This window comes from Ostrinia furnacalis, unplaced genomic scaffold (genome assembly GCF_004193835.3).
Source record: "Ostrinia furnacalis isolate ACB-3 unplaced genomic scaffold, ASM419383v2 OfSCF1268, whole genome shotgun sequence".
Taxonomy (NCBI): Eukaryota; Metazoa; Arthropoda; class Insecta; order Lepidoptera; family Crambidae; genus Ostrinia; species Ostrinia furnacalis.
In genome coordinates, this window is record NW_021131507.1 from 818818 (window position 1) to 841203 (window position 22386).

General features: G+C 38.5%; 1 protein-coding gene across 1 annotated transcript in view; it reads right to left on the reverse strand.

Moving 5' to 3' along the window:
- Positions 1-22386, reverse strand: part of LOC114352169 (interleukin-1 receptor accessory protein) — a 62506-nt gene that overhangs the window by 38668 nt on the left and 1452 nt on the right. Inside the window, exon 2 of the mRNA XM_028303666.1 lies at positions 13873-14075. Coding sequence (XP_028159467.1) covers positions 13873-14072 — 200 coding nt within the window. The 5' untranslated portion in view covers positions 14073-14075. The remainder of the gene's footprint in view (positions 1-13872; positions 14076-22386) is intronic.

A 22386-nucleotide genomic window follows, 5' to 3' on the forward strand; every position in this document is an offset into this window, starting at 1 on the left:
ATGAAACGCAAATAACAGTTCGCAGACCGAATTAATACTTGTCTTGGTTATCAAAACAAGTGCGTGACTCATTTTGGGGGAATCCTGCGCTGAGCACTCGGTATAGAAGCTGTATAATTGCACATAGAAATAATTGTTACGTTTTATTTTAAAACGAACTCTGCGAAACCATTTCGTGTGAAATGGAGTATAGAAAGATCTTAGCTTCTTTATAGCTTGATAGCGCGCTAGTTGTTGCGCTCTGTAAAATTTGTACAGAAAGTTCTGGCTGTGCGTGAAGAACACCTTGTAAAACAAAAAAGTTGTAGCGTCTGCCGATTGAGGTTCCTGCTTAGGTCATGCTATACGTGAAGATGTGGTCCAAGCTTAATGACGAATCCCGGAACAGCCAGGTGGTTCGGCTGCGTATGGGCAAGGAATGCCACCGCCTGGGAACACAGCTCGCGACCATCGCGACATCTGTACAACCCGATTCTTGTACGTGATTAGTACTTTCCCGGCAAAATACTAATCCCACAACCGATATGGACGCGCGAGAGCGTAACTGTAAACCTTAGGGTTGCCATGAAAACATTTGCGCTGGAATCCAAGTTCTGCCTCTCCAGAGCGAACGTTTTGTGCTCAATGATTCCACGAAGCGACTGTACTGGTATGTAAAGAGATAGCGACTGTGTTCCTTAAACAAGGAACGTACCTAAATCCGAAGTAAGATCATTCATTCGATTTGCCTTAGCTATTGGCTATTGGGAATATTTTGCTGAATTCATTATTGCCCAATGTGTCTGGAATACTCGCTCGGGAATGTGCTGAATGACACAAGCAATACGAGACACAGTTATTATCCTCATGAATTGCATTTGCATACCACGCTCTGCTGATTAGATAGAAATCACAATTTAAGGTAAGGTACATGTGAGCTGTTAACGATTGAGTTAAATAGGTATATGTGTTGATGTTTTAATTTTATCCGGTTCGAATTATCAAATTAGCAGTAAGAAATGTAACGCTGTCAGACTGCGTAATGAGCCCGCTCGGCGCTGGTTATATTTGGGCGGACGCACAGTGGTCTGAGAATGAAGCTCCCATACCATAGAAACTTAATGTCAGAAATTAATAAATAAAAATATGTATTGTGTTTAGTATACCTCCCTTTGTTTTACTAATATAGTATGAAGAGTGTGAGTAGCTCCATGTGTGAGAAAAAAAATATTTTTATATTTTTTGTATGGAAAAAAACACTTAAAGTGGATTTTTTTAAAACTGAATAGAACTGAAGGGCTGGTACTCACATGAACTATTGCACCATACATGGCGATCAAGATGACATACAATTCTTGTGCCGTTGGTTGCCGCTTTGCATGTAGCAAGCTTTGGAAATTTTGAATTTTCGGTAGGTGATCTTTCAAGTCTTTGATGTTATTTTATGAAGTTATTCACCGCTTTCAATACGAGAATAGTATATAAATTAATACATATAACTAGGAATNCTGTGGGACGTGGACGCCGCCGATCAGCTACCGGTATTGAATCATACCAATGCTTTGTATTTAAATTCAAGTGAATGTACCGCTTTATGAAATACCCGGAACAGGAACTCTACCAATTATAAAAATGTCAATTCTATTTTAGCGAGCGACCGTTGGAAAACATCAAATTGCATCATAAAACTTTATATGCTAACAGCGCATTTGCAGATCAAAAGATAGGTAAAGTTATGCATCGAACAATGGCCATTATACATTCGGTAGCCGCTCGCGGTTTCTTGGCACTACGTGAAACTGCAAGTGCACAAGAATTTATTATTGCTGTGTGTCACGCGAAGAATACTAAAAAGGTGGCGGTGCAGAGTCGTCGGAGCGCCCCGGCGGCCATGGCAACTCGATTGTGCGAAATATTAAATATTCGATTCCGCGAAACGGCCGGAAATGACCGTTTCATTATGCACGGCGGGTGCGTGAAATGATCGATTTGGATGGCACGAACTCGAACGCCACCCTTTTTCTCATAACTTGACGATAATGATCATTCTTGGAGCGAAACGGACGTACACAGTGTATACCCTTATTAACAGGCTTAGCTCGAAACAGACCGATAGAGTCTGTTTTCAGTAATCTCTATGCCTCAATCGGCTGTCGTCAACCGGACGGCGGTTTAAAAAGTTTAAGAGTCAATCAAACACCGGTCGAGTGAAAGCAAAATGTGAAGAAAAACAGCCCAAGTAAGTTATTCAGGCATAATGTGAATGCCGTAATGTATGTTGGCCACCGCTGGAGATCCCCGACGGACGCGCGACACACGGCGACAGCATAATAAGCCGCTGCGCTCGGCGCTGCCAAGATACACGTGCGATAGCGCGCATTACGATTTACGATATCTATTCTTTTGTTGGCGACGGTTGGTGCAGCTTTTCTTTGATCATCGCAGTCATTAGTGAAGGTAGGCATGCGTAGATTACACTGGCGTTGTGCAGTAAATGCATCTTTGGGATTCGTTGTTAGAAAGCTCAAGTGCGTGATCGCATGCGTGGCGACTGGAGATGCGGGCCGCAGCCGCGGGCCGGGCGGCGGATCTTAGGCGCACGCAACCATCTTCTCGCTAATCAGCCCATGTATCGCCAGACTCACTCGTGCAATTAGACTTCTCGGTAGCAAATGGTACCTACTAATCTCGTACGAGCTCGCAACGATGTATGCGTTTCTAACGCACCTGACGGTTGGGGAGGCGCTGCATCGCCACATAAAACAGTTGCTGTGCAACCGATCGTAACACTGTAGTCGTTAGAAAACCACTGTTCCGTGAATTGTTTACATACAAGTTAAGGGAATAATAATGATGGGAACTAACATAAAGCTTTTACATTTTAACAGTAAGCACAGGCCTGCCTTTTTAAATTTTGAAGGAGAAAACGTTCCTATCTTATTATTACAACCACTCCTTGCCAGGAATGCACTGCACATAACAAATTGTGTGATTTTACGTGCAGATTGCAGATAGAATGAATCTGGCAGCTTGGGCAATATGCTGCTCCTTCCAATCGATTACCTTCAATGTGGATTCCTTCACGTGCATTATTATCCGAGGCATTCCCACGAACACGTGTTAGGTGTTTATGATTTACGTGCTAAGATATATTTTGGGTTCATTTGATACATGTTATGTGTTTTAATGAACTTTGGAGGCGTTGATTGATAATTTGATTAACAAAAAAGCTCTAAATGTCCCCTAGCAACAAATCGAATTTGTGGTCTGCACGGTTTTAAATACTTTACAAATGGTTATTACGCTAACAATCGAGATCGGCAAGAGACGAGGAGCGCTCGCATGCAGCATGCACCTCGTAACCTTGAATTAGGATAATTCCCGCGCACTGCAGGACCGGCTCGCGTTACAGTCACTTATTATAATGAACAATGATAGCCCCGACAAAAAGCTTATGTAAATTACGAGCATGACATAGTAATTATTGAAATAGCTCAACAACAATTACCAGGCCCATGTATGCTGGAGTCGGCTGCAGATTGGTCTGATTCTATCCAAATATGTATCATTATTGGCAGCGAGCACGGCCGTAATTGTAGTGCAAATTGTGAGGAATGTTTTCAACATTATTGTAGAGTAAATAAGGATTTCCATTGCATACTCGGTGTAACAGTAACTGAGCAAATCAATTGAAAAAATGTTTTAACCTAACCCGAGTTGGAGTTGGAAGCTGTGAAGCGCCGGTTATGGTATGTAGAGCGCTGTGGGGGGTAATATAGCGTTGTCTACAGGCATTTTGGAATGATAAAGGACAACGTTTATTTGTAGAGACGTCACAGCTCTAGATATAGCAAAACATAATTCTAGCAGTTCATCTAGTTATGATATTTTAGAGTTCACATGATTTGGAATGAGTTTTAAAATAAGGTTTTGAAATTAGAGGGATGAATATGATTGATAGCAATACTCCGTTTGTAAGGAAGGAAATCTCTACATATTGAAAAGATTATGACGTCATGTAGTGACTCACGGTGCCGCTTACATCGGGTCCACTATAAATTACCTTCACTCACCTCTATGACACGATAATTTACTTAACATACAACTATCTTTAACGTCTCAAACGTAAAGCTCAAAATAGAATATCATTATATTTGTGCCGTGCCAAAGTGCAAGACTATGTCATACCAACAGTTATCGCATGACCTCTATTTCTATAGGTATTAATATTGCGGTTACTTGGAATGTATACTTACTATAGTAGTAGACAAAAGGGATAAAAAGTCAGGCAGAATGAGTGACGCCTCGTACCGTTTTAGACTGGTCATAATTAATTTAAAAGTCCTATATTTGTTATTCCAGTTATCTGGAATTTCCACTCACGCAGTGGCGATTGTAATGACGTTCAATAATTAACCCAGAACCCAGATTAAACGAGTAAAAGAACAATATTGGATAAAGATGCAAACATGAAGTAGTAGCTGGTTAAAGCTAAAAGCGTCTAAACACAAACGACATTTTTTAAAATTAAAAAACAAAAGCTAATGTGGGAACCAACAGATTGACTATTCCAAAGAATCGAAAAAAGCGGGTTATTTACACGATTGTGTAGTGACAAGTAGTAGTAGTAGAAGGCGACACTCCTCGGAGGTCCTACTAGAGACGTTCAATATTTGCGTTGAGGTGGGCGGAGGAGGGACGCGCGAGTGCAGGCCGAATGTTAATTTTCACGATGAAGCCATTCGTCGTACGTGCGCCGACGTCCTAACGAGCTCTCGCGCCACATTTCTCGAAACCCATACGAATCGACGACCGCGCAATATCTCTATTGTTGCATGAATTATGCGACGTTTCTGAATTAGTTTTCGACGCAGACAGAGCTTTAGCACGGACTCAACTCAGACATTCAGCGTGCGTATGACTGGCAAAAAGCGCATTCCTGACATTGGCACTTAAACATTCAAGACGGGAGAAACCATTATGCGACATCCATTCGTATAGGGGTCATCATCATTGTTTCACATTGTAGGCGTCTCCGAGCCCTTCACGGAGCTTCCGAAGCTCGTTACATTGTCTGTATTATATCATAGACATAACATTTGGATAGCGACGACCCCGGTGGTCGCGTGCGTTATGATTATTGTTGAGCAAAGCAATTGAATACATACGGATTCATTTCCTATTGTTCTTAGCTTGAAAATGATATGCCTACCCATTGTTTGTAGCGAATGGTCAAATTGGTGAATGTGAAAATTTTCAAGCGTTAAAAGTTCTAACTGAGCTGAAACGACCGAAAACAAAGAACGTTTAGAAGTTCAATAAGACCCTATTTATAAATCAATCGTGTAAAGGGATAAGCGTGTGAACTGGCCGGCGAGTAGCGGCCAGCAAGCAGTAAGCATCCGATCTCAGCAAACTGTCATTTCCGTTTGAAATCATTACCGGTTGCCAGCTTTCCAAAGGCTTCGATGCACGCTGCGCCGGCGCAGCGCAGTCACGAGTCTCTGTTCACACAATAGTTATGTTCATAATCTCGGTATTTGTTCCGACAAAACAAATTACGAACACGATAATACCAAAACTTAAAGTACTGTAATGTAAAGCGCTCGTAGAGATGAAGATATTAATCATATTCTAACGCTATCATTATCGCAGAAGAATGCGCTCACAAATATAATAGTAAGTGTCACAACACAAGAAACGACGAATAATGACCGTGAGAGGACAAGATCGTCCAGGCTGTCAGGTAGATGGATAGTTAAGGAGACTAATTTGTGTGGCATTCGGCGGTCGTCTCGGAATGTGAACACGCCCTAGCCGCGGGCCGGTCTCAGCGCGATGAAATCATGAATGGAACCTCAGATCAAATTACCGGACAACAGGAATTCCTCAAAATCTCAAGGCTTTTGGAAAAATCTGTTGATCGTCAATATTTAAAAAAGCAAAGCGAATTGTCTTTTGAAAATACTGCACGTGATATCTTCCTGATGCTCTTAAATACCACACTATTCAAAAAGTGTTAAAACAGTTCAAGTAGCGGATAATAAACCGTGACGAAGTCACTAAACACACCCCAGTAACCAACTAGAGAGCGAGAGGCACTTATGTTGGCACAATACAATATAATTGAGGGTTCTATTCACGCGGAACACCTCCTTGTCCCATCGTAACAGTACAATGAAATATGTGAACAAAAAATATTTACAAAAGAATTGTATTCCACGGATCAAGGGAAAAAAGTGAATAGTAAGCCGCGAAGTAAGATCAATACGGTAGATAAATAAAACGGTCCATTGTGAAAGCTGCGCTGCCGTGTGCGAGACCCCCGACCTCCTATGCGCCTGCACACAGACGCTCACGCGCTGAGCAGTATATCACTGGCCGTATTGGGACCGGTGTTTTACTTTCAATTAAAGACTGCACTTAACGGCTCTTGACGATACATGTTTGCTTACATGGCTATGGAAAACAGCCTTTTTAAGAAACTGTACATAAGATCAGTATACCTACAACACGTACTTGTAGACCATTCAAGTTCTATAGACTAGTAAATTCGTGGGAATTATACAAAGGATCCCTATGACTCTATTAGTGTTCTAGCTGAATGAGAATTCACAGAATGAGAGAAGTGACCATGAAAGTAACGAATTGCCTGAGCCCTCAAGTGCTGAAGCGACCTTACTGGATCATTACATTAATTTATTAGATGTATTATGTTCAGGGATTGTATGTTACGTAGAAATAATAAACATGTAAAACAAGAGCGTTATTTGCGGACGAATTTACTCGTGCATGAAAATGCTACTTTTGCAATCAAAACAAAAACATTTCATAATAAACATCAAGGTAACAAACAATTGATAGCTGCTATAATGGCAAAGGTGAGTGAATGAATTTGCGCCGCAAATGTTTCACACGTGAAAATCAACACCATGTGCACTGATGCACAATTTTGTTGGTTTAATACCACAAAAACAAGTTTAATATCAACCTGCCTTATGCATATAATTAGCCGATTTCCAGTGGATAGATCGGACGATAAGCCAATCACCGATTTGTAAAACAAAAGTATGCTTCCTACCTGAACGAAGACTGTTTTAGGGTCGACCTTTAGAACGTATAATCGATTCAATATAACAGTCGTTAGGACGTGTCGGGACAAGCTGTCGGTTTTTGTTACAGGCCCGGTGGGATGTCTATGGTCGTTTTGTAATTTTATGGCCACTTCATTAAGGTGCCCGTCGAATGGTCACCTCGAGCTGTATTGACACATCAACGTTGAAAGTAAGGTGTGAAAAATAGATAAAGTCGACTGAATGACTATATCGAGCCGTAAGCATATTTATTACACTGTTGAACACGCGTTTTAATCTTTTGAACTGAGATAACTATTTAACTAAACTAAACGCATCATTTATGTAGTGGTTTCTAAGAAAATAATATTTATAAACAAAGACCCAAGGCTATGACGTGAGTAGGACTAGGTAAATGAAGTTGCATGTACCTACATACAACCTACTCGTTAAAACAGGTATTATGTATGTTAAGGCGTGTAATTAAATTCACTCAGCTACTAAACAGATAAAAGCCATTTATTTGCGTAGATAATTCCTATATTTTAGCTACCTAAGTATGTTTTAGGACCGCTTCTTGAAAACTTAAATGTATTAAATTATAACATAATGACAGTTATTCCATAGAATTTGTGTGAAAAGATCGTAAATTTATTCCTTAGATAACTTACACATTTTGTTGATTTAATTCTTGGTCTCAATGACATGACAAATCCAGATACACCAACGTCCTTAAATACTGATAAAAGGGTCACTTTTTACGCAGAAGATTGACGATTCCCAAATATTGGCACATGATAAGTCCTCAATAGCAGCTTTCAACGAAGTTGAATGACCCGATAAGGAAAACGGAAAAAAATCACACGGGAGCATAAAAAATACCGGCATCGAACAGCAAACGGATAACGGGAATTTTAACAAGGGCTGTGACAGGACAGACGTGCCGTGCCTATGTGTACAAATAGCAGATGCGAAATTCAGATGAAAATCAACTGTCCGAAGCTCGCACAGTGAAAATTGAGGGATGCCTTCAGGGGCTATTCTGCAAAAAATTGCAGCAATATCCATTTGTTCTATTCGTCTCTCTCATCCATATCAGAATCTTATGGTGGGAGCGAGAGAGATAATGCTGAATGTTTCGAAATCGGTTTGACGGGTTTCAGAAAATAGCAGCAGACAACGTTGCCAGCAGCATTCGATGGCAAAGCGACTGCGGGCGGGGCGAGGGCCGCGGCTCGCAACAAAGAGCCTTCCGGGAACCGCCACAATACAGGTTGGCCGACGTGCGATACCTTCGCAGAGACTGGCCGCGGCCGGCCAGGTACACCCGCATCACACATGCATGATGCATTCGGAACGAATATTCTAGTTGGGCACGAAAACAAATGGTATGCGAACTGCGAATTTTATTGCTTAGCTATTTTCATATTTTCTAACTTATTATATTACCCGTTAAATTATGAAGAGAAAGTCAAAAATATAGGTAAGCTCTACCTATATTTTTGACTTTACCTGCCATTTCTTGCCATAACCGAATTACAATTCACATAGGAACTGCTGAACATAGGAATACACGAAAATACCTTTAGAAAACAACGAGGTTGTCGGTACCACAACCGAACTATTCAATTGTCATGCGAGTTTCACAACTCGAAATTACCAAACGTGTTTTCCGCGAACCGAATCGATGTTCGGTCGTTATCTACCGCGAAGATATTGAACGTGACAATAGATTGGCGACGACCATGATAAAGAACAACGTATCCTTCCTGGTATATTTTAGGAATAAGATAGATAAACTAGGACTCGGCGATAGTGCAATATATTTTCGTTAGTTATTTATCGTTCAAGTTTGTGCATCTGTTTTACCGCTAGTCAATAAATCAAGAATTCAAGATAGATAACGCAGACTTACAGATATAAAAACTAAGAGCATCGCATAGTTCTGTTTGACAGTTCTAAAAGTATCAGCTCTATCCGTTCAGCAAAGATATTAATGTGTAACAAAACCTTAAACAACTTAACCTCAACGGAATGGAGTAGAGTCCATTGACGACGAGTCAATTGGTTATCCCACTGTTAACAATGCGTGTGGCAATGAATAAGATAGAAGAGACGACAAGAACTGAGAGACGAGTGACACTGACAGACGGTTGAGCCGGCGTAGTAAAAGTAAAAGTGGGGTGATAAAATAAAATTCCCAGGCGGAGCAACAACCCGTTCCGGCGGCCGCGCCGGAGGATTTATTACGGAGCCACCCGGCCCACTCTCGCTCCGCGCTTGACCGATGGGTGACCATCAAACTGGCAAATTGTCCAACAATCTCCACCCATTTTGACAGTTGAAAAGTTAAAAGAATGGAGCAAACTTTCAAAAGAACAATGCAGTTTACGATGACTTAAAAAAGGCTGTGAGAAAACCCTATGAAGACACTTTTCATTGTGCAGCGAAAATACTTTTTATTGCAGGATACGGATCTGTCCACGATAAATTACACATGACATTCACTAAGGATATAAAAGCAAACATTAAAGTAGCAGTACACTTTTTATCGATTTGAATATTTGCAAGTGTTTTTTGCTGTAGAAAACTATAACGCAGGAAATAATGTACGCGGTTCTTAGAACTGTCTCCGGTAAGTAAAGTATCACGAGCGTTGTCGTGTCGTTATGGCGAAATAATGACGTTCGCTCTACGACACGTTTCACAGTAATATGCTAGGTTATTTTAAAGTTACCAATGTAGGCGTTTATGAAGCCGAGAACGTACATACATGTGTACATGTTACACATGGTCTACACGAAACTAATCCTGCATATCTTGTCGAGTTAGATGACGCAATCAACACCCAATAGTGACTACCTAATAAGACAATAGTCGTAAAACAGGGGCTGCTGAAGCTTTTGTGCTGCTTAGCGCTTTGGTGATTAGCAACAAACTTGATTTGATACGGTAGCAGACAGTGCTTGTTAGGTCATCGGCTTTGTTCAAGGTCCTACTCTGGTTTAAAGATCTTCCGTTTACATAATATGCAAATATGTATTAGTATTTCATAATATTACTTATATGAATATAATAATATGTCATAAGGTTTAATCACATTGTGTGTTTTTCTACGACAAGTCAAAACAAGTAAGGAATGATATAATCCGCTGGCGCGACGACGACGTAGTTCATATCAACTGTTTTATGACTCACGCCCAGCGCATTTTGTTAATCTATAAAGCATACTACTAGGCAGTTTAATGCTATCATATACAAGGCATTTATTACTCACTTAATATTAATTTATTGACTTGTAATATCAATCAGCAGTCACTTAAGTCCGATAACTGCAACTCCTGTAGAGCAGGCAAGATGTAGATCTTGCCAAGTAAACTAAGATATGTACCTACAATTGCAATAAACTAATTTGATTTGATTTGATAAGTAAACCCAAGTAAACTGTATGTAGAGTTTAAAACTAAATCAATCAAGACTAAGTTAGTCCTAACAAAAAGGGAAGAAAATAGAAGTTCACAGCTAGGGATCTGTTTCTTCTTTTTCCAAAGTTAGGAATAAAACCTTTTAATAAAAATATGCATGTACCAAGAACGGTGTGATTTATTACTTTTAACAGACACGTGTTATCCAGTTAATCCAGTAATATCTTGGCAATAACGCCGAAAAATACGGAGCTTTATCATTTGAAAACAAGATCATAATAATAAATATCAAAAAAGATGTACGCTGGATTAAATCCGGAGCCGCTATACACATTACAACTCGGGTGCCCATTAAAATGGTTACTTTAGGAAAATAGAAACTATAAGCAATGGATGAAGTGACCATAGATGGGCAAATTTAATTTGACGCTCGATAATCGATGCGGAGACGAGTCAAGATAGACGTGGTGGGCATTATTTTTTGCAGATAGAATGTCAGGTTGGGTTGGTGAGATGCGCGCGGGGCGAGGCGCGACGGGCGAAGTAACGACTGGCAATCACCAATTCTCAGAAGCGCACTTGTTTTCGCACCAGGTGCAATCATGCTACGTATATTGATGTGCATTATACTTTCAAAACCTTTGAGCAGCTCTCGGCCGGCGTATAAAAACATCAGCAAGGGTTAGCATGAACGAGATCCAATACTCGCTATGATTGAATTTAACCAATTAATGTCAATTAATTTTTTCATGGAACCGAGAATTCCTGTGAAGAGTTTAATATTAGCATCAAGTTAGTGTTGCTATAATGGTTTATTTTTTCGTTTACGGCCAGTTGCCAACGATCGATGCGGTAGCTTTTCTGAAGAAATCTTTAACTACTTGGATATTTGTTTAATATTAATAACATTGTGGAACTGAAAAATCTTGTAACCTTTATCCGCCCGTGTTCATGATATCATGTTTATTGATAATGGTAATATTAATATTACACAATGATTTCATCGAGTACACACCTTCCAATTTCCAGAATTAATAGCGTAGCGAATGATTAGCCAATATTATGCGAGTTAAATATTCCGTCGAATTATTTTATAATAAGTATTCATATGAAAAATAAGATAGTACCTACCTACATCAACGTACTTATTAACTTTTCAGGTCATAGGTATTCTTAGTAAAATTAGTTATAGGCGCATAAATCAACGCGCAATGTTGCGTGACTAGCGATGTCACTAATTAGCAATTAATTACATACACTCGAGTCCCATATTTGTTCGGGAAAAAACGTTAAATGTGTTTCATAGCAAATTGACTCAAAGCGATTATCATTAAATGGCAATTCGCTTGCAACGGTTCATTTCAGAAAGTAATAAAATCAAATTTATTTAACGACACAAATGGTTTACTCGGCCAACTAATTAGGGAAAGGTGTAATTTTTTCAACGTCCGGTCACTTTGCTGCTAAAATTAACTGTAACGATAAAGAAGGAAGGATGTATTTTTTATCCAGATACATTATTTTAATATACAGTTAAGTGAAGTTAATGTTAATAAAACTTATTTTTAGGAATTAAGCCAGTTTCTCGATGTCACAAATTAAATTACCTAAATACTTAATGACTATTCAATTTCATTATTATAAAATGTAATTATTAATTACACAAGTTGCCCGTCTCGCAAGTCCTATTTATTATTATCGAAGAGTATTTTTGCGCATACAATGGCCGCAATTTCTGAGAAATTTTGTGTCTTCACATCACACACCTGTGCATTGCTCATCAGTGTATTTCTGCCCTTATGGTTCACATGGCGTGCTTGAAATATTGAGCAGGACCAACGAGTTAAAAAAATACACGCAATCAGGGTTGCCAGGTCCAAAAACACAAAAGCCGGACTCTGTGCTTCATTTGGCCGGACATAAATCAATTAGTGTCATAGCTCTGTCTGAACTGTCATCATCGGTAGCATCAGTTGCCCAACATCCTGATGCGTGCGTGCGTCATATTGTTCTGTGGCTCGACTTTCGCCTGGCGCGGCAGGCCAAATAAAAAGCCTAACAAAAGCCGGACAGGCCGGACAAGACAATATTTGGCCGGACAAGACCGTAAAAAGCCAAACATGTCCGGCTAAAGCCGGACGCCTGGCAACCCTACACGCAATAGAACACTTGGCATTATTGAACTTGGAAGAATCTCAAATCTTCTGTCAGTCCAATTAGCTAAATACTCGGTACATACTGGGTGCAGTAAATTACGATCGAGTTCCGATTGAAAATGGCATTACTGCTATGGAGTGGGGGCGCAAAAAATACGCTGCAACAAGACTAAAACACACAAACTGCTATCTGTGATGCTTGTCGCGGTAAAATATTTATTTCATCAATAAAACCAAATATAAAACAAATAAATGTACGCGAAGCTGCAAAACAACTTGTAAACTGAGATAGTAGAAAGCCAACAAAGGAAAACGATAAAGGAAACCGTGCAGAAGGCTGAGTTGCGCCATCTTACTTTAACTTTGACAAACGTCAAAAATCTATCAAACTCCATACAAAAAGCGTCGGTTATCGTTATTGTTACGGTTAAAATAATGTGGTGCAACTCAGCCTAAGGCCCGGTTTTTTGATTCGTAGTTAAAATAACCAATAGTCAAATTTGACAGACGTCAAATGACAAGTGGTTAAATATCAGAAAAAAATGTTTTTCGAACAATGGTTACCTTGACTTTTAGTACATTTTTTAACTATTAGTTAACATTTTGTTAATATTTAACCATTAGCAGCTCGGCTGGGCAGCGTTCGGGAAGCTACGCAATATACTCACGTCCGAAATACCGCAGTGTCTCAAGACAAAAGTCTTCGAGCAGTGTGTGCTGCCAGTGTTGATTTATGGATCCGAAACGTGGACGCTTACTATGGGCCTCATAAGAAGGCTCAAGGTCACCCAAAGGGCGATGGAGCGGGCCATGCTTGGAGTTTCCCTGCGTGATCGAATCAGAAATGAGGAGATCCGCAGGAGAACCAAAGTGACCGACATAGCTCGCAGAATTGCTAAAACCAAGTGGCAGTGGGCGGGGCACATAGCTCGTAGAGACGATGGCCGTTGGGGCAGAAAAGTTCTCGAGTGGCGACCACGGGCTGGAAGACGTAGCGTGGGCAGGCCTCCTACTAGGTGGACCGACGATCTCGTAAAGGTCGCGGGAAGAGCCTGGATGCGGGCAGCGCAGGACCGTGCATTGTGGAAAGCCTTGGAGGAGGCCTTTGTCCAGCAGTGGACGTCATTTGGCTGAAACGAACGAACGAACGAACGAACCATTAGCAGCAAAATTTAACAATTTGTTATTTTAACTATGAATCAAAAAACTGGGCCTAAGTGAAAGTAGTTTAAGACTTACCATTCGATACTCCTGTATCCTTTCACGCAGCAGTGGATGCTCTTGAATTTGTCTTCGAAGCCGTATTCTAGGGGCACTGGCTCCTTGGTGAACTGCATCCACGAGGAGTTGGTGGGCAGTGTGTTGACTGAGCAGTACCCAGCGGCCGTGGTGGCAGCCACCGTGGACAAGACGCCTAGCGTCAGGAGCAACCACGTCATTATCTGTTGAAAACAAAAAAATTGTTTTGAGCACAAGCTGTCAGATAATTTATATCACTTGCATTAGATAATGGGAAAAAGGGCTAGGAAAAAAAAAACATTAGATATAAGACAAAAGAATAATCATATCCAAAGAAAATCCACATTGCACGTTACAAAAATGAAAGCTTTCGAAATCTAGGATTTTTCGGCCGGTAGAGCCGTTTTGGAGGATGCGATTAGAACCTACCTATATGAACAAATACCAGCTGCTCGTCTGCTGGTTAATTTTATTATCACAATAAATACTTGCCTAACCTTATTTAAACTAAACAGTATCTGTATTGTGGTGGTTAGATAATAAATAGTATTTAATTTAACTGTTAAGTATTATTCAAAAACGCTCCACTTTACCGGTTAATACACAAAATTATTTTAGTCTCAATTTGGTAACTAACAATTTCATAAATTCCAGCGGTATTAAGTGTAATTAGTATTTTGAATATTACATGAAAAGGGAAAAAGGGTATTACAACACGTGCAATTCTCTCAAACAACGCACCGCTTTGTGAAACTGGAAGGAAAATAAAAATAACACTCATTACACTCCCGAGAAGGCCGCTTATGAATCATTTACTCAGATATGCTGTCCTTTACATTACTGCTCACTGTTTGACAATAAACAATGCAGTAAAGAAACAAGTATTTAACATTGTTCGTCAGACATAATCCGGATTATTTATGGTATTTTAGCTGTCAGTAAAAAAAAACAGGTTTTTTAAAAGAATTACCACGCTAATAGAATTTATGAACAAGTACTACTGCTTCCCCCTTTTCCTTGAATTACTTGTGTTCTCATAATTGAACCTAAGTAATTATTGGCAACAATCGAACTGGTTCGCCGGTGTATCAGAAACAATTGAAAGTACTTCGATAGAAAGTCCAAGGATTATGATAATGGGGGTTTAGCCCTAACAATTCTCGGTACAGCGCAGACCTCGTCATTTCTACCTATAGCTTTGTTGTTCGCACTATTGTTTGTGTTCAAACTAGGTACAAGTCGTACAAGACAAGTTATTGTAAACGCTTCTAGGTACGATATTCGTCGACAAACAATAATATTTTAGTTAAAATTGACAAGCTCTGAATAAATTGGTTTTATTTACGTAACAGTAACAGTTAAAACTGATGTTGTTTGTGACTTTGAACGTGTTTGTTCGAGTTGTTTTTAACCTTTAACTGGTGACCTGAAGTCAACAGTGCGTATTTGGTGAGGTGACGTTTAAGAGACGTCAAAGAAAAACTAATGTACAAAAAAATTGGCTAACGTAAAATAAGTTTGAGGCCAAGAATTTCGTAACTTATATAGTTGTCCAAATAATATAAAAACATGGATTAAAAAAACATTAGTTTTTGGTACAAAATCAGTCTTTATTTGAGCAAGGTACTTTTCATTAAAAAAAAAGTTAGTCACCTAAAATGGGCATACTAGCCCCCAGAAATACACTTTGGGACCTTCCTAATCATCATTTTTAGATAGTTTAGATACTAATCAACAAAACTCAGCAGGTAAAGATATCCTAAGATAAGAAATTAAAAAAACTACAATCATCAAACATCACTTACTAGAAACGTTCACGTCTATAGACATCACAATTTTGCTGCAGAAATTTAGGCACATAGGTTTATCATAATAAGTTCTAGTGAACCTAGTTCATTTTATTACATGGCTAAGACAAATGGCACATGTTCTTTTAACCCCAGAATGGTTTTGGGACGAGGCAGAAGTCGGTCTAGGTGGTAATTCATCAACACCAACTGAACGCAGCTCCCGGGGTAGGGTAGTCATTATAAACCACGAGTTTCGATTGAGGTATAACTAAAGAGCTATCCAATGATAATAAGAAGCTGCCCCTAGATACCTTGTTAGTATTGTCGCAATTACTGTTTAAGACGTAAGAATTTATTCCTGAAAAATATCGACTGAGCTAAGCTATAGAATATGATTATACATAGGCCAATAAGGATGTTAAATAGTTGAAACACTTTGTTCCACCTCATCCATCAACTCCTCCTATTTCGTCAGGACACTGTTATTCAATGGTGGAGGTGTTGATTTCATCTCCAGATTGCTCAGATTTGGTAACATGCAGACTTTCTAAAACGAAGTCAGGATCGCCTATATCGTCGTCAAAACTACTACACTCGTCGTCGCTCTCTGTTAGAAGCTCCTGTATTTATACCTCGCTGACTAAGAACCCTTCTTCTTTTGGCAGACCTCGTTTATTTATCGTGAGAAATTCTATAAAAGATAATAACAATACATTACCACCGCTGTGACGTTCCTCGAACACTATGAAGTTGTGTAAACTAACTGTGAGGTGACGAACAACAGACACATAGGTAAAATACACATTAGCACTGACCTGACGTCTGTGAGACGGCGAAAGCTCCACACAGGCAACACAGGAGACCCTGAGCTGGTGCGCCCCCTACTGAACGAAAGTGTATGGCAAACGCGGAAGGTACCAAAACGCACGGGGAGAAGCGACAAAAAAGACGGGGAGATAAATCAAAAAAACGAAACGCGGTGTCTGAGAGACGGGCAGGTCACCAGTTAAAGGTTAATATGAACCTGTTTTAATACTGGAAGATTATTTTACCTTCCGTGCAAAATAATCACAACTTTTGATGCAAGCTTTTATCTTTCTTTTTTCGGCCTCACAGGAGAATTAACTAAAATACGAAGATTAATAAATGAGGAGGTAATTGTGTATTTCCTCATAAGAGCTTTGTATATTATTTATAATAAAATTTTACAGTTCTTGTCTATCGCCAGTGGCTCTAGACAATTTGATTTTTTATGCGTCTGTTTGACACGCATGCCTTACAGCAAAATATTGTTAGTATGAACTCGAAACGATACCTGGATGTGAACGTGTAAATAATAATTCATAGAAATTATACATGTTTTTTCAACATTTAATATGCCATTGCGTGTTCAAATATTTTTTAAAATACAACAGAAGAAACATATTTCGTATTGTGTTTTATTTATATTGAAATATTTTTTTAACGACCGGGTATTTTGAAAGTGACGTCGTGCTTTAGGTGGGAGGGGTGTGACTAAGTTCATAGAACTGTTTTTAAATATTCATTTCGGTATGTAATGGAAAAAGCGAATGGCTTGTATGCCGAACGAAATACTGAATAAACGAATGACCTATAATTCTACGAATATGGCAGTGGAGCGAGTGACTGGGCCCTAAGTTCTCGGAACGACATTAACCACTTAATGGTAATGCACTGGGTATTTTTTTCGGTGCGAGTTAGGTTTGAACTTTTAAGCTGACATCTTGGTAGCTGTCATAAATGATGATTGGATTAGTTAGGATGAGAATGTAATTATAATGAAATCTATTTACAAAAGACAAAACTACTTACTAACTAAGCTGGTAAAGAAACTGTTCACCTGATTTAAGGTGAACAGTTTCATTGACGGAAAAAGTATTCACCTAGTGCCTACTTAGGTGCCTAGGCCTACCTTGAACATTATATTAAAACTATTTGCCTTATGAAAAATATAGTGATATTGACTAGTAGTAATGAAATACTAATATAAAGACTTCCCGTTTACCATTGAAAGTCTAAGAACTAATAACAATAAACAAGGAAAATTATTAAAATGCAAGAGGTAAGTCATTCTACCTTCTAAGTAAATTGAAATCTATATATATAAAAATGAAACCCGTTTCGCGTTGTCACGGCATCACGTGTGAACGGCTGAACCGATTTCGATAATTCTTTTTTTTTAATGTTTGTGGAAGTCCAAGGATGGTTCTTACGGAAAAAAATATTAAGAAAATCTCTACGCTAAGGCGGTACGAAGTTCGCCGGGTCAGCTAGTTATTAATAAAGCAGCATTGAGTATGAAATGTCAGTTTCTATTAAGGTAATTTATTGACGTAATAGTTTTATTTTGTTCAGGCACGAAGCCGATGTTTTCAAACGTCAAAAAATTACCAGGATCTACCAGGATGTGCATTAATAGTAAATTAATTTGAAAATATCAATCGATGTCAATTAATGGGTTCATTATAGACTACCTCATTGGGCTGAGTAAAGACCTACTTTTTCTAGAGTAACTAGAATAGTATCCGGTTTACTTTTGTCACGTATACGGGCCCTACGGGACACTTTAAGCTTTACACTTTCACCATCATAGTCATCATCATTTCAGCCATAGGACGTCCACTGCTAAACATAGGCTTCCCCAATGATTTCCAAAAGCTTTACACTTAAGCGTCATGTTAATTGGTAACAGACAGGTGCTGTTTTGCGTCAAATTTTTTTAGTCTGATATTATGCTGGTACACTCTGTTGACTGTAAACATATTGTGTGATACAGAAAAATAACTATTATATTATGATGTTCGTGTATCACATTAACGATCGCGGCGTATTATGTGAGATCATTAATTGATTTATATTGTCTGCGCGAATGTACTCACAAACTTTTTACATTGTGGCACACAGTGGTACACCTAATTCACCTATTGTAATTTATTACTAGAGTAATTAATCATACCTGTGGAGGTGGCAAATATTACGCTCTAAGAAGTCGGATAAAAACAAGTAAAATCTGATTCTGAATGGTAAAACGCACATTAATATTGTCATCAACGCTAAAAAAATTACTGCAGAGATTTCAGTGACTATTTTACCGATTTATTAAAATAGATAGCCACTACTTATCGCAGCGTGAGACTTCCACCCACAAGGTGGACCGACGACATCGTAAAGGTAGCAGGAAGGCGCTGGACGCAGGCAGCTACCAACCGGGCAACATGGAAAGCATTGGCGGAGGCCTATGTTCAGTTCAGCAGTGGACGTCCTATGGTTGAGATGATGATGATGATGATGAGTTATCTGAGACAGACTAAACTTTACACGTACTAGATAGCAGTGCATAAATCGACACTGATTAATGTTGGTTACAAACGCTTTGGGATGGTAATTCCTTTATGCGAACGAGCTCGAAACCTGAATACTGAAGCCGTTCATTAGGCTTTGATGGATACCGCGTTCAATGGCGATAGTTGATGGATCTCTCAGTATAATTTCGGTAATGTAGGTGCAACACATCAAACTGACACTATTGGATTTGTAACCAATGCTAAGATTGAGCTATATTGCATCAAAATACAATGATGATGACTGCGCTATATTGATAAACAATGATAGCATTTGCGTCTAAATATGATCCATGCGCAACGGCCTTAAAAAAAAGAAAAAATTGCATCACATAGATGTAGAAAATTGGTGGAATTGGTGGTTTGGTTCCATCCAACTTATTACAAGCTTTTATAACCCTTAAGTTTATCATTACTTCCCAAATACCTATTTATGATTTTATGTATTAATTTATCGTTATGTCCACAGTACAGTTACAACAGGTATGTTACATCTAAGGGTATGACAACCACATATTATGGGTAGCGCGGTTACAATTGTACGTTTATTTAGATAATATGATTATATTATGGCTACGTAAGTATGTTAGACATCAGTAGCACATGAGTAATACAAGGGCCGTAAGCTCGTACCGGCGAGCCGAGTGATTTTTGCAATTACGTACACAAGGCACACATAGGGTTGCCAGGTTCAAAAACACAAAAGCCGAACTCATGACTATCAACTATCATCTTTGTATCAATAGCCCAAGATCCCATGCCCAGGTGTGCTCGATATTATTCTGTGGCTCGACTTCCGACTGGGCTCGGCAGCCACATAAAAAAGCCTAACAAACCCGGACAGGCCGGACAAGATAATATTTGACCGGACACCTGGCAACCCTAGGCACACATATCTGTGGGCAATTTGCCGCTCCTTCGCGGGCTGCGCTGATCGCCTTCTCGGAAGCGGGGTTGCATCAACTGCACCGAGCTAGAGTGATTAAACAGCTAATTACCGCGGGGCCAAGAGCGATGCTGTGTTCTACCCCCAGAGCCACTGAGAGCACATTGTTCATTACAAGCTTTTAACGTTTATCGTGCGGCTTGGAAGATTAAATTAACTCTACAACGCGTCTTTAAATATTGTTGAGATATTGGTTTTTGTAGCCATTATAATTAAAAGACAAGTAAACTTATTGTAAAGTTGACGAGTGCCTTATTTGTCACCGCCAGACATTTACAACGTTGAAATGATAAAATGAGGTTCGAGAATTAAAAATTACATGAGAAATAAAGGTTAAAAAAGCGTTTCACCTTGTACCTGCTTTAAACTTAAAAGTCTACAGACAAAACCTGTTTTGTCTCTTTATAAAGTAATGTACCAGGTGTTTTAATTCTTTACTCAAAAATGAACTATATTGTATTTATGTAGTTGTATATTTACAGCTTACTAAGACTACGTAATGTTCTATGGGTAAATCTAAAAAATTACGCGACAGTATGCTAGTATAGTGGTACTATTACTGTGGTATTTCGTGTATATTTTCTAAAAGCTATAAAAGTAATACCTAGGTAACAAAAGATTCCTTCTCTCGCGCTATTAGGTTTTTTTTACCAATAACTAGCTTTTTCCCGCGGACTCGCCCGCGAGAATATCAGTCTATCTCAGGAAGACTATCGCGCGCATTTTTGTTTTAAAATACGTATACTAACTACGTTATTATTATTTATTTAATTTTTATTATAATTTGTTAATTGTTGTAATTTTGATATTCATTAATCAAAAACCCTACTCAAAAATTGTTTTTATTCTTCCAAGTTTTAATTAATTTTATATAATTTTATTTATAACAAAATAATGTTTTCATTTAGGTAGTGATTTAATTTTCATGATAAGATAATGTTGAACTAACAGTTGTAATAATATGATTCACAGGTTTTCTTATTCATAGGCACTTATGTTTTATCAGATCATTATTTTAGATAATTTTTATAACATTAATTCTATCAAGTTAATACCTGTTAAGACTGTAATTACGTGTTTGTTGCACAAGAACTGGAAGAAATTTCAGATCTTTTGTAATGGCCAAAATAACAGACAAATAATTTGCTAAAATATTACATTTAATGGACTTTAAACAAACTTAAAGATGTAGGGGGGTGCTAAGAATAAATATCCACAAATATGGAAAGTGGTCAACCTGGTTGATTCAATTTGATGCAAAATTTGAATCAACCTTTTTGAGTAAATAAGAAAAATATCAGTTTATTACCAGTGAAAAACACCACACACACACATCAATATTACCATTGACCATCTTAATAAGACCTGACTCAGCATAATTTTGTGTTTGTTGTTACAATTCACAGTAATTTACTCAACATTGGTTTCATGTTAATAGTCATTTAGAGAATAAACATGAAAGAAGCATCCCACTAAAAACATTCTGTAAAAAACTACCTAGCCAAGTCTCGATGGAGCTGCTTGTTTATCTCTAAAAAGTAATGAAATCTAGACAAAGTCGTGCCAAGTCTTTGGTTCCTTACTGCGATTTCTTTATTATTATAGTTAATGTTGTGTGACTTGGCCGTTGAAGGGTACAAAACCAGTGGGGTGCTCCATGATACCATTGCACCAATCTGTCGCCAGAACCGCTACCCATTGACGATGGAAAATTGTCACTTGGAAAACGTTGATTCAACAATAACCATTCAATTGTAGGTTTAATAAAGCTGCATATTTCAATAATACTTATGTATGATTATCTTAATAAAGATTGTTCAACGGCCAAGTCACACAACATTAACTATAATAATAAAGAAATCGCAGTAAGGAACCAAAGACTTGGCACGACTTTGTCTAGATTTCATTACTTTTTAGAGATAAACAAGCAGCTCCATCGAGACTTGGCTAGGTAGTTTTTTACAGAATGTTTTTAGTGGGATGCTTCTTTCATGTTTATTCTCTAAATGACTATTAACATGAAACCAATGTTGAGTAAATTACTGTGAATTGTAACAACAAACACAAAATTATGCTGAGTCAGGTCTTATTAAGATGGTCAATGGTAATATTGATGTGTGTGTGTGGTGTTTTTCACTGGTAATAAACTGATATTTTTCTTATTTACTCAAAAAGGTTGATTCAAATTTTGCATCAAATTGAATCAACCAGGTTGACCACTTTCCATATTTGTGGATATTTATTCTTAGCACCCCCCTACATCTTTAAGTTTGTTTAAAGTCCATTAAATGTAATATTTTAGCAAATTATTTGTCTGTTATTTTGGCCATTACAAAAGATCTGAAATTTCTTCCAGTTCTTGTGCAACAAACACGTAATTACAGTCTTAACAGGTATTAACTTGATAGAATTAATG